Source organism: Ostrinia nubilalis, chromosome 28, assembly GCF_963855985.1.
Source record: "Ostrinia nubilalis chromosome 28, ilOstNubi1.1, whole genome shotgun sequence".
Lineage (NCBI taxonomy): Eukaryota > Metazoa > Arthropoda > Insecta > Lepidoptera > Crambidae > Ostrinia > Ostrinia nubilalis.
The window spans coordinates 6,970,015-6,983,673 of NC_087115.1; the positions used below are offsets into that span (position 1 = coordinate 6,970,015).

Sequence of the window (13,659 nt, forward strand, 5' to 3'; positions counted from 1 at the left end):
CTCAGTATGTTTGCAGTTAAAGTAAAATAGTACCTATCTGTAAACAATAAAAATAAGTACCTTTTCTAATAAAAATATGTATCATTTGAACTTACTTGTTTTATTTAATGCTTTTCCAATTTTTTCCCAAATATTGTCTCTCTATCTTTATAAGCTTGAAGTCTCGTATCGAATACAGGTGCGTTTTTACTTACTAATTCTATTAAAATTTCGTCTTCGTGCGAAGAAAACACGGCCATTTTGCATCTGTCGCGCCACGGCACACAGTGGTCCCGATTTAATAAAACATGGACATTGATGCTAGAGGCACGAATATTTTTTAGATGGTTACTGCTATGATAACTAATAAGGCAAAAAAATATTACAATCCTACGACGTCTATTTCGTAGTAAAAAAAAATATATACATATTTTTGTATGGAAGAAATTACGTTTCTGTCAATTTTTCGAAATTCTTTAACGATGTCAAGATGCCGATCACACATGTTATAAAACAAGTGATTCTGAGTATTTCATGCGAATATACTTGTCACTTATCTCTGCGTACTTTTGAGTTATCGAGGGTTGAAAAATCGATTTTTTTATATCAAATATTGCCACGAAAACTTGCCAGAATTACAATATGGTGTATAAGGGACACTTTTGATGACACATAACAACGACTCGCACTCGCGCGCGCTCGTATGCATCAACTTATACTAAAATAAAAAATAAAATTAAAGGAAACACTTAATACAACGTTGGATGTATAGGTCCGCTGGCCGTCAAAAAGTAGCTTATACGAGAGGTTGCCCAATTTACAATATGTCCATCATTAATAACTCACACAAATATCGTCTCTCTCTGAAGGATAACAAGTTTTTTTTTGTTTCCATAAGCTCTTGATAGGATGGAAGCCCATAAATACTCTCTGAAGCGAGAATGAATCTCAAATTGCGATATTGCCATTTTGAGCGTCTTCCTCAGTATTAACGTTGTCTATGCGTTGTGTTAACTCGGTAAAAAACATTGTTTAAATCTATATTTTTACGGCCAGACAATTTCAGAGTCTAGCCAATGCGAATTCTGGTGCAAAAAGGTTTTTTGGGCTCTGCTGGAAGCAGACCATATCTTCTTTGATATATTTCTTGTAAAATTACGACTTAATGATTTGATAATTACTCAAATCTTCGGAAGAAAATTCAATGCCAATACGTTCGTCATTTTTACCCGACTACGGCAAAGCAAAAGGAGGGTTATAGTCTGAAATGGTCTGGCCGAAATGTAAAAATATAGATTTAAAAAATGTTTTTTTACCGAGTTAACACAACGCATAGACAACGTTAACACCGAGGAAGACGCTCCAGTTGATGAGACTGCAGAAGTAGATGTGCAACCATCGACTTCTGGTATAAATAAAAAACCTTTTGAAGATTTATGCAAAATTCTTCTTCTGCAGAAGAAGAGGCGCTCTCTAACACTTTTAGATCATTCTGAGGAGGAATTAGTTTACGCTTAATGTGCTAAACCGAAAGAGTCTAACAAAACGAAATTAGCGACTACCTATAATCAAAGAACTGTTCCAAAACGAAAAACAGTGTGAAATAGTAGACAATCTTTTAACTTAAAACAGTGTCTACCTAAAGATAAACGTTAGCGCTAGTTACATCATGTAATTTGTCAAAATGGCAATATCGCAATTTGAGATTCATTCTCACTTCAGAGAGTATTTATGAGCTTTCATCCTATCAAAAGCTTCTGGAAACAAAAAAAAACTTGTTATCCTTCAGAGAGAGATGATATTTGTGTGAGTTATCAATGATGGACATATTGTAAATTGGGCAACCTCTCGTATAAGCTACTTTTTGACGGCCAGCGGACCTATACATACAACGTTGTATTAAGTATTTCCGTTAATTTTTTATTTTATTTTATTAAAAGCTGATGCATACGAGCGCGCGCGAGTGCGAGTCGTTGTTATGTGTCATCAAAGGTGTCCCTTATACACCATATTGTAATTTTGGCAATTTTTCGTGGAAATATTTAATATAAAAAAATCGATTTTTCAACCCTCGATAACTCAAAAGTACGCAGAGATAAGTGACAAGTATCTTCGCATGAAATACTCAGAATCACTTGTTTTATAACATGTGTGATCGGCATCTTGACATCGTTTAAGAATTTCGAAAAATTTACAGAAACGTAATTTCTTCCATACAAAAAATATGTATATATTTTTTTTTAGTACGAAATAGACGTCGTAGGATTGTAATATTTTTTTGCCTTATTAGTTATCATAGCAGTAACCATCAAAAAAAATTTCGTGCTTCTAGCATCAATGTCCATGTTTTATTAAATCGGGACCACCGTGCGGCACTGCCTTGTGAGCGACCGAGTCGCGCGACGCAAGTAGCCGGCAGGCCACGCCCACACGTCGCGCGACTCGGTCGCTTGCATCCGTCAGCACTTCCTATTAATTCATATAAAGCAGTGGGTCGCGGTCGCCGGTCGCGGTCTCGAGTCGCGGTCTCGCGTCGCGGTCGTCTTGATCCGAATGCTACCTTAACAGAAGCATAATATTTACTTATGAGCTTCTGGTCTGGAGTCGGTATACTCGTTTTCCTATTTAATTGAGTTGTAAATCTATGCTACAATAACATATCACATTACATTATTTGTAACAAACAATGTAATAAATTGTCTTTACAATCACAATAATTACGTTCTGTTAACAATCACACTAATAATTACATAGACCTGCATTATGATATGATGAAGACAGCATTGCATCTGGCGACAGCATAGCATAAGGCTTTGTTATTAGTAAATGTTCATCGTCATCATCAGGTCATTTATGCCCGTTTTCAACATCAATCCCTAATTTTTAAGTGACCCATATGGTAACATACATAACAGGAATTTTGTTTTGTTAGCGGTCACTTAAAAATTAGGGATTGATGGTGAAAACGGGTATTAGTTTCCACTGCAGAAGCACGACTGTCTCTAGTTTACCAATGGCAAATGGTCTGCACTCTCCAAGCTGTCTTTCTTTAATTCTTTTATTTATGTGGTGTGTTAGAGTTTCAGCGCACTTAAATTCTTCCTATAGCTTAACCTACTTGCTCCTCCTATGTTCTTCTGATTAATTTCGTTGCGGGTCCAATGACAGTTTAACTTTCCCCCGGGACAAATTTGACCTTCACTGGTTGGGTTATTGGCGGTCAAGCTGTAGATCCTGGCTACACAGGAGTTGCAGCGGTGGGGACGAGAGGTGGGAATAGTCCCGTTATAGCTTAACCTACCACCACTTCAGGAAATTACATACACATTTACAGTACTTATTTTAATCTTCAATGATAATCTTCATTAAGGCCTATTACATTTTTAAGATAAACTTGTACACCTAACACAATGTTTGCTAGTAGATAAAAAATGTGGGCTAAAACACAACCTTGAGGTGCTCCCGTTCTAACGACCTTGACAAAAAGATCACGTTCATCGTCTTTATTTCAACGGTGTTGTGGTTACTTTTAAATAGGATACTTTCCGTTTTGTTGTAAAAAAGGCTATGTTTTACATTGTCAGATGCATTAGCCGAGTCCTTGAAAATTCTGTTAGGCATTCTGTGGTAAGACTTAATTAAATAACGGGTAGAAGTCACCTCCATGTTCCAGTTTTTTATTTCGACTCCCTTCAAGTCTTAAGAGCTCGAAGGCAGGACAAGCATATTTTGTTATTTTGTAGTACACAAATTAATATATTATGAACCTGTTAACCCTCCAACTAAGGCTGGATTGCACCATTTTACTTTAGCTTTAACTAACAAACGTCAAAAATGTATCAAACTCCATACAAAAAGCACCGGTTACAGTTATAGTTACGGTTAAAGTTAGATGGTGCAACTCAGCCTAAGTCTTTATATTTTATTTGCCAATTATCTTATCTAACTATTTCTGAACTTACTGGATCACAAATCACTTTCTATCAACATGTCCCGACACGCTCCAACGTCTGAAGGTCCAAAGAGCATTGGAATCGCTCGTCTAAGGTCAATTTATCACAATGTTATTGTTCCTCGTATTTCTAGTGCATTTAAAGGTCAGCAGAGGGCGTTCAACTTAGATAGTTAAGGGCATTGTCAAGTTTAAATTAATTTAATAGTAATAACTCGCAGATAATGTTTATTGTATAAACTATAAACTAGATGTTTCCGCGACTTCGTCTTATGAAAATAGTTTAAATAATATTTCCCGTTCTTGCAACATTTGGAACTATGGAAGCTGGAAACATTGAATTTTACGGAACCACGTTAGATAGAGCTCGTGAAGCACTTACAGAATCAGTAACCAGTTTTTGGACATCTTGTATCCCGTTTCCAGGCTAAAGCCTTCCTCGATAAATGGGCTATCCAACACAAAAATATTTTGAAAATTATAAATAACTTGAATAAATCGAACTGCCTAAGGCGGGAATTGAACCGTTATTTATAATTTTCAAATTAGTTTGAGATGCGACTCTTAACGCTAAAAATTAAAGAACAAACATTTTTTCTCAAATCGGACCAGTATTTGCTGAGATTAGCGCGTTCAAGAAAACAGACAAACTCTTCAGCTTTATAATATTTGTTATTATAGATTATGGCGTATTTATAGCATCACCATCGTCAGGTATTATCGTGAATTAAATTATTTGCGGTCATAGTCTCTTCTACTACAGAAGCACGACGCTGTCAAATACAAATACAAAATCATTTATTGTGAATCATAGGTAAAATGGTGACATGTTACATTAGGTAGTATCACTCAATTTATCAGAAGCAAATGCAGGATTTGATATACACTCCCCACGCTGGCCAGACGGGTTGGGGAGGCCTGATGTACGCATATAGGGTTGCCAGGCGTCCGGCTTTAGCCGGACATGTTTGGCTTTTTAGGGACTTGTCCGGCCAAATATTGCCTTGTCCGGCCTGTCCGGCTTTTGTTAGGCTTTTTATTTGGTTGCCGCGCCAGGCGAAAGTCGAGCCACAGAATCATATGATAGTACTCACTCATGAGCTGACACTAATTGCACCCCCCCCCCCCCCCCCCCCCGTCACATGTCCGGCTTTTAGGGTAAAATGTCCGGCCAAATGAAGCACAAAGTCCGGCTTTTGTGATTTTGGACCTGGCAACCCTATACGCATATATTTTGTCCCTCATAGGCCAATGACAGGACACGCGTCCTGTCATGATCCCTATGATCGCATCGGCGATGGCGATCTGCACGCGTTGGTTTGGTTGAAGCTTTTAGTCACCTTACGACATCCTTATGAAAGTAGATAGATAGATAGATATATGGTTTATTTGCTAAACACATTGACACACAAGAAGCAAAAAGTAAGATTAATAAACACAGGAGTAGCAGGAAAGATATAGTACATTACAAAGAGTAAGAAAGAAAATCCTGCGCTAAGGTATAAGTGTGCCGCAGCGATGCAAAAAAGCAGAGAGCTCAGTGTAGACACTGCTCTAAAATGAGCAGAACACTGATTTTCAGCTCTTGCTTGAAAAAGTAGGGGTCATATTCCACTTTGCCGGAACTACCTGAGAAGATAAAATAAAAGAATAATTAACTATTAACCCGTTTGCACTCAAATATTGATAAAGAACTCGAATGTACCGCAATCAGTTGTTCTAGAAAAAACTTCTCATTGTCTCCACGTGTTTTTATCTCGCGGACTGCAATTAAATGTGAATAAATACGTCTAATTAATGCCCATTTTATCTGATGACTTTTTTCGTTAGAGGGCATCACGCGCAGTGCCGGATTAAAGCTGTATTTGGAGCTCTGGAAAGGGCCTATACTTATATACTAATATTATTATAAATGCGAAAGTAACTCTGTCTGTCTCTCTTTCACGCCTAAACCACTAACCGATTTTGATGAAATTTGGCAGGGAGATAGTTTGAGTCCCGAGAAAGGACATAGGATAGTTTTTATCCCGGTTTTTGAAATAGGGACGCCGCGATAAAAGTTTTTCTGTGACAGACAAAATTACACGCGCGCGAAGCCGCGGGCGGAAAGCTAGTAAAGCTATATTTGGAGCTCTGGAAAGGGCCTATATACTGAATAAACTATTTGATTTGATTTTGAAATGAAAATGTAGCATGGAAAATAATGTAAAGCCATAAATAATCAAAATTCTAGTTTAAACTGAGTCAAATAATTATTTATGTGTGAATACAGTACGGTACCCCATTGTATGTTAATTGTTAACCCACCGGATGCGGGCAGCTGATAAATAGTTACACTGTTTTAATGACCAGATTAACTGCCAGATGGACAGATAAAACGCCATGGCACATGCGCGAACGCAGTTTTAGTTTGGTGGTTATTTTGGCTGTTTTATATTAAAACTCTTTTATTGCTCGTAATCTAACTTTTTACGTTCCAATAGTTCCTATAATTAAGTTTATTCAAATTTTGACCACTCCAAAGCCTTAGAAACGCAGCGTGGGACGTCCATCCACAAGGTGGACCGACGACATCGTAAAGGTAGCAGGGAAGCGCTGGACGCAGGCCGCTACCAATCAATCAACATGGAAAGCATTGGGGGAGGCCTATGTTCAGCAGTGGACGTCCTGTGGCTGAAAGGATGATGATGATAATGAAAGCCTTGGGTGGACCAGAGGTAGGGACGAAATACTGAAAATACGTTTGACAAAGTGGCCAAGAGTGATAGATTCTACTAGTCGTGTGTCTCCGGCAGAAATAAAGAATAGAATAGGATCACTCTTTCCGTAAAGGTAAATACAAGTCCAAGATGGATTGCAGGCTGCGGTTGACCGCAGTGAAAAAGTAAAGTCAAAGAAACCGTGGCGGCTTGCAGTTTGCGGTCTGCAGTCCATATATGCAGGACTTGTACCTTTCTTTCATTAGTTCGTTTTAGTCGAATCACGTCTACTGGTGGACCAAGGATTTCCACTTGTACCTTAAATGTCGTAAAATGGGACTAAAAAAAACAGCAGTCCAACCCATCTGGCCTCTTGTGGAGAGGGGTAAGATGCTCCTGCAGTGGAGACTAAATGACCTGATGATGATGAAAAGGGTTTTAAATTCTACTGGGACATACAACCCGGTCGGGTTACGCGCACCTGGCAGCCGTGACATCACATTGACGCTCTGGTACGGACGGGGCGAACGCGGGACGATGTGCGGGTGAGGCTAGTTTTAGTGTCACGCGGACTGTCAGTGCGGATCGCTCCGCACAGCCGATCTGTATGAACTGCTAGGGAGCGGAGCGGTTCCTCCGGACCGCATTACTCTAAAACGCTCCCTAGAAGTCCTTACAAATCGGCTGTGCGGAGCGATCCGCACTGACAGTCCGCGTGACACTAAAACCAGCCTGAGTGCGAGGGAGAGTCGCATTTCAGAGAGGCGCAGTTAGCTCGAGTTGGTTGTATAAGTCTAATTGCAAAAATTCCATTACCTTTATTTACTTATCTAGAAGAAGCATTTATTTGTACTTGTTTTTCTTGTTTGTACGAACGAGGCGAGGAAAGGTCGCGGGATGATAACAAACAGTTTAATTATAACGAGTTATTTTTATTTTTACCTTTCTAGAGTAAATGTTATGTTTGTGGCTTCTACACAATCGAACAATTGTTATGCTTTTTAAGATTTTTGTCAACAAATAAGGGCTCTTTCCACGGAGTCATCCCGTTTTTTGCAGGATCCCGTTAAGCAGCACATAATATATGTTTTTAACCGGCTTCAGGTGGAAGGAAAAGGAGGAGGTTCGTTCTATGTTAGACTATGTAAAGAAAGAAAATAATTTTATTTTGGCAACAAACTCAGTCAACAAAAGAAATACACAAAAAAAAATTAAACAAAGTTGCCAAAAAAGGTCACTCGCTGTAATATGTTGACAGTGTAACTGCCAAAGCACAGATTTTCAGTGGGTGCCTTTTATGCAGGGTTAAAAAATAAAGCCTTTTATGTATTTTTCTATATGAATGTTCGCCGATTACTCCGTCAATGTGTACCGATTTTCGAAATTATTTTTTCATTTCTGAGCTCCCATTGCAGCATTGTCACCAAGTCATGGTCTGATGATGGGATCCTAGGGAAATCGAGGGCAACCCTCTTTTATATTATGTTTTTCCGCCTATGTAAGTTCATCAGAAATAATGTATAGTGAATACATTTTTCATATCGCTCCAGTTTCGTCTTTGTTTGCGCGTGAACTTTACCGAATTGCACATCAGCTGGAATGACAATCGAGCGCAACTGGAGATGAAACACGTATGAATTGGAGACATTGTTTACTAAAATTTTCGGAGCCTATTCAATACAAACAAACAATCAAATACCTACATAATATAGATAACCTACCACACATACTATTTGTGCATCTTCGCAAACATGATACGTGTGACCGCCATTACAAAAACAAGTCCATGTTACACATGGAAAAATAAGACAGGTGTGTTGTTTACGCTTATTGCGTTCTAAACCGCCACTATTGCACGACATTACCTTACGTAGTAAGGTCAATGTCAAGGTAGATAATATTATGTAGTTTGAAATACAAATACATCCAACTAGTAGGGAATTTAGTGCAATGATTTGTATGGAGACCCCTCCACTTTGGTATAGAAGGCTCATTTTTGCAACAGTGGTTCTTTGGGTGCTCCTGAGTGGATTTCCGTCGGTAGACATCGGGAGCCCCCCCTGTGGAAGCAGGGGGAGGGGGGACAAGTTTCCTTCTGCCGCGCTCCACTTTTAGGCCCATATCTTCAAAACTATGAGCGTTAGGGCATGTGTGGTATCATTTTCGGATTATTAAAGGATGGAGAATTCATTTCTAGAACAAACTTTTTGCCTTTTCATACAAAAAAATATGAAGTTTCCACCCTGTATAAGTAGGAAGGAAGTAGGATTTGTGCTATGAATTACTTATTTTACTGACAAAAACTATCTTATTAAATGGCCCATCTTTCTGTTCCAGAATCATGGGTTGAGTTGAACTCCGGCAACGGGTTGGCAGCCGTCGAGAACGAATACATTCGCCTCCTCAGGGAGGCACAGAGGGAGAGCCGGGACTCCTCCGTGAGGCATTCAAGAGCCTCCAGCGTTAAAGGCAGGTCAGTATCTACGTTTATTTGCCTCAGGCTACTCATCATCATCATTTCAACCACAGGACGTCCACTGCTGGACATAAGCCTCCCCCAATGACGACCAGATTATACGGTTGGTAGCGGCATGCATCCAGCTTCTTTCTGTTACCTTTATGAGGTCGTTTGCCTACCCAGTAGGTGGAAATCCCATACTGCGCTTGCCGATACGTGGCTTCCACTCCAGAACCTTGCTGCACCACACTTAACAGTTCGCTTGGCACCATTGGTGAGCGACAGGACCTTACTCTACAGTACTCTATGGTCTGGTGTGATCTCTAGCGAGATACACAGACGGGACTCCTCCATGAGGCATTCCAGGGCCTCCAGCGTTAAAGGCAGGTCGGTATCTATTTCATCATCATTTCAGCCACAGGACGTCCACTGCTGAACATAGGCCTCCCCTAATAACGTCCAGTTTGGCTGGTTGTCGTATGGTCCTTTCGTTTCGTCCTGTATAGTATCTTCTCCGTTTGTTTCTGCAAAATAATTTCCACTGCTACAAAAAGGCCGACGGATCAGCAAGCTGAAGTGGCAGTGGGCAGGGCACATAGTACGCAGAACTGACGGCCGATGGGGCAGCAAGGTTCTGGAATGGAGGCCACGTACCGGAAAACGCAGCGTGGGACGTCCACCCACAAGGTGGACCGACGTTCTGATAAAGGTAGCAGGAAGGCGCTGGATGCAGGCCGCTACCAACCGTGCGATGCGGAAGTCATTGGGGGAGGCCTATGTTCAGCAGTGGACGTCCTGTGGCTGAAATGATGATGATGATGACAAAAAGGCCTCCACCAAGGTTTTCCACAACGACCGGTCCTGCCCTGCCCGTATCCAGGTAGGCTTCCCGCAACTTTTGTCAGAACGTCGGTCCACCTTGTGTTGTAGGTAGACTTAGTACATCTTTCGGCCACGGCACACGACAGCCGGTGGTCCTATAGGGCGAGACCGTAGAGTAGAATAGGATCACTCTTATTCTACTATGCCAGAACCACACGGCTGCCTTGGTAATAAACGGGACTATTCCCATCTCTCTTTCCCACCGCTGCAACTCCTGTGTAGCCAGGATCTACAGCTTGACCGTCAATAATAACCCAACCAGTGTAGGTCAAGTTTGTCCTTGCCTTGGTAATAGCGAAGTGATCTTGGAGCTAAAATTGCATATTGAAAGAAAGAAAGAAAGAAAAATATTTATTTGGTACTAGATAATTGCGAACTTTGTCATCGGGCTACCTACGAGTATAAATCAAATTGGAACAAAGCTGATAGACAGTCTATTTTCGCATAATCACACACATGGCAAGCTGCAATCAAATACGTGATTCATTAGAAGTACCCAACACATTGATAACGCCTATCGGGCACGACCTCTCGCAGATCAAGACAGCTGGCTTTCTAGAAATGTTTTGAGGCATTGACCGCCAAATTGATAAGGCGAAAGCGTATTATTGTTTATAAAAACCTGAATTATCGCTATTTACTTGTAAACAAGATGCGGATGAAGAAAACTGTTGGGTCAACATTTACGACACTGGTGCCTGTTTTCACCATAAATCCCAATTTTTAAGTGACCTCTATGAAAACAAAATTTCTGTTATGTGTTACCATATTAGCTATTTAAAAATTAGGGATTGATGGTGAAAACGGGCATGGGGCTTTTTCTTAACACCCTCGTTTTCGGGTCTACTTGTTGTAGCTATCCGAATTCCGGATTTTGCCAATTTATTGACTCTTTATGAACTGTCAAAACGCGACCTACAAATTTTCCATGGCAAAGCGGGCAATCGTCATTAGGTCGCGAAGTCAATTGACAATATTTTTTACAGTCAATCGAAAATTGAGTCGGATAATTGCTGGAATTAAGTGTTTTTAAAGAAGTTGTTGGTTAGTGGTTATTGGTACCTATTAAGTAGGTATACCCATGATGGTCTCTCTAATGATATCATAAGGTCACTAGCGTTTGGAGTTTTCTAACTCCTCCTATGTTCTTCTGATTAATTTCGTTGCGGGTCCAATGACAGTAACTTTCCTCCAATGACAGTAACGTTGTTTTTATTGGCGGTCAAGCTGTAGATCCTGGCTACACAGGAGTTGCAGCCGGTGGAACGAGAGGTGGGAAAAGTTTATAGTCCCGTAAAAAATACGGATGAGAAAAGTGGAAGGTCATGACTGTGTGGTGTTCCTTGGCTACCTAAGCCTTTTAAGTCCAGCAATGGACTGTCATTGGCTGGGATACACATGATAGTACACTATTTATCACTGCGCCCGTTACAAAACACTACTTAACCCCGAGATAAGCGGCAGATTACCATTCCAAAGGTTATCAAATTGTCATTGCACATATCCATAGTCGAGTGAAAGTTTTAGATCATGACCTTTTGATATCATGTGTGGAAAAACCTTAAAAGTGACCTTTGTTTGTGACTTGGGAAAGTTAAACTGTCATTGGACCCGCAACGAAATTAATCAGAAGAACATACATGTAATTTATGTATTTGTAAGCTGTTTGTTTTCTCAATACGCATGGTAAGTACCTATGTAACTTGCTTCTGAATGTATTGTAACTTCCTACTTTTTCATATTTTTAAACCGGCAGACAGTGGTGAATGAGTTTATTGCAGCGCTTCTTCTCAGCACTTGCTAAATGTTTGTCTCGAAGCGCTGGTAGGGCAAAAAAAGAATGAGACATGTATAGGCTCCTTAAGAGCATTTGACGATTTGTAAGTACTAATTTAATTAGTCTACACAAATAAAGATAATTTTGATTTGATTTGAAAATGAAACAAAATAAAATAAATGAAACATAGGAGGAGTTCGAAGTTAATTTTGCCCCAGGGCAATGCGTTTGGTAGGTAATATACGACTTACTGCCTTTTACTGTATGTCTACTACCATTATTAGTTAGCATAGTAATGAGTACTTCAACTAAGCAGCCTCTCAAGTGCACCAGACCGCACGCAACCTAACACCGTCTGGCTCCTGCGAAATAATATACTAATACATATAAATACGCACTAAACTCTGTCTGTCCCTTTGTTTCAAATTAAAATCTATACTTATATTATAAATGCGAAAGTAACTCTGTCTGTCTGTCTGTCTCACTTTCACGCCTAAACCAATGAACAGATTTTGATGAAATTTGGCATAGAGATAGTTTGAGTCCCGGGAAAGGACATAGGATAGTTTTTATCCCGGTTTTTGAAACAGGGACGCGCGCGATAAAGTTTTTCTGTGACAGACAAAATTCCACGCGGGCGAAGCCGCGGGCGGAAAGCTAGTAAATAATAAATGTATAGGCTCTTTTCAGTGAATTTATAATACTTACCAATATAGATTGCCCTAACCTACCATCACTTTGGGACAAGATACCGACAAGACACCTCCCCCGATCCTCACCAGATCGTCGGTCCACCTAGTGGGAGTCCTACACACTACGCGTTCCGGCCCATGGTCGCCATTCGAGTACTTCTCTGCCCTAGTGAAGATCTTTACGGCTAGCACGACAAACTTTCGAGTTCGAATCGTTTGCGTATTCGAATCGCCATCAAAAGATTTAGTACGAAAACTACAACAGCGCCCTTGTGAACTTGTCGTAAAGTGAACTTAGTATGAGAAATGGTTGCACGAAACTTATTTTGAAAATCAAAATTGTCACGTATCGTTTAATTCGAAGTATGGAATTTTGGCGAATATGCAAACGATTCGAAGACGAAAGTTGTTCATGCTAGAGGTACTTATTTCATATCAAATATGTGTCGAAAATAATTAGTTTTTTCTTTCTTTTCCAGCCCGAAGTCTCCGCCTAACAGTCCGAACCTGGAGCCGTCCACGGAAGACGAGCTCAAGGGGGTCTACATTAACTGCTGGAGGGTGAGTGGAACTTGCAAATCTTGCTTTATTTCCTTCCTTTTTTACACGCAAAAAATGCATGAAATGCATAAGTCTTTAAAATTTAAATAGACTTCCGGACACAGGTTAGCCTTAGTAAGGACATTCTGATCAGATGGGTATTCTTGGATGGCTCAAACCTGGAGTGCGGTTGCGGTTTTGCGGTTTTGTTCCCCAGTCGATGAAGCACTTGATGTCATGCCCTGAGTGCCCGAGCAACTGCACGCAGGAGGATGTAATGAATGCTGCTGACAACGCCACTCTTGTGGCGGAGTTTTGGGCTGATACTGTGTAGGTTTGTTGTCGACACGATAAGAAGAAGAAGAATGCATGAAACTGCATACCCGCCGCTGTGGTCATGGCGACGGCTTATGTGGGACTCTCCCCGCCAGAAGGGCGGGCCCTACCCACTAAAATAACCACGAATGTCCATCTCTCTGAGTATAGAGGAAGTACCTGTCTAGCGAGGCCTAGATCCGATTTCCGCCTATGCCCAGTTTGTCCACGGTTGCGGATCCATCTTTTGACCGCTGCTATATTTACTTCTGCGTAACCGCGTGCTGAATGTTTTCTCGCATACTCCGGTTGTTTCCAATCAACCAGTGAATATGGTTCCCCGAATGCTGGGTATGGCACGCGTT

General features: G+C 40.6%; 1 protein-coding gene across 3 annotated transcripts in view; it reads left to right on the top strand.

Moving 5' to 3' along the window:
* LOC135085306 (BCL2/adenovirus E1B 19 kDa protein-interacting protein 3) overlaps positions 1-13,659 on the top strand; it is a 63,315-nt gene that overhangs the window by 41,467 nt on the left and 8,189 nt on the right. For 2 of the 3 annotated variants that reach the window (XM_063980093.1, XM_063980095.1), the window contains exons 2-3: positions 8,968-9,103; positions 12,919-13,000. In XM_063980093.1, the coding sequence (XP_063836163.1) occupies positions 8,968-9,103; positions 12,919-13,000 (218 nt within the window). Of the gene's footprint in view, positions 1-8,967; positions 9,104-9,445; positions 9,476-12,918; positions 13,001-13,659 lie in introns of all 3 variants that reach the window. The other variant, XM_063980094.1, reaches the window with a different exon arrangement.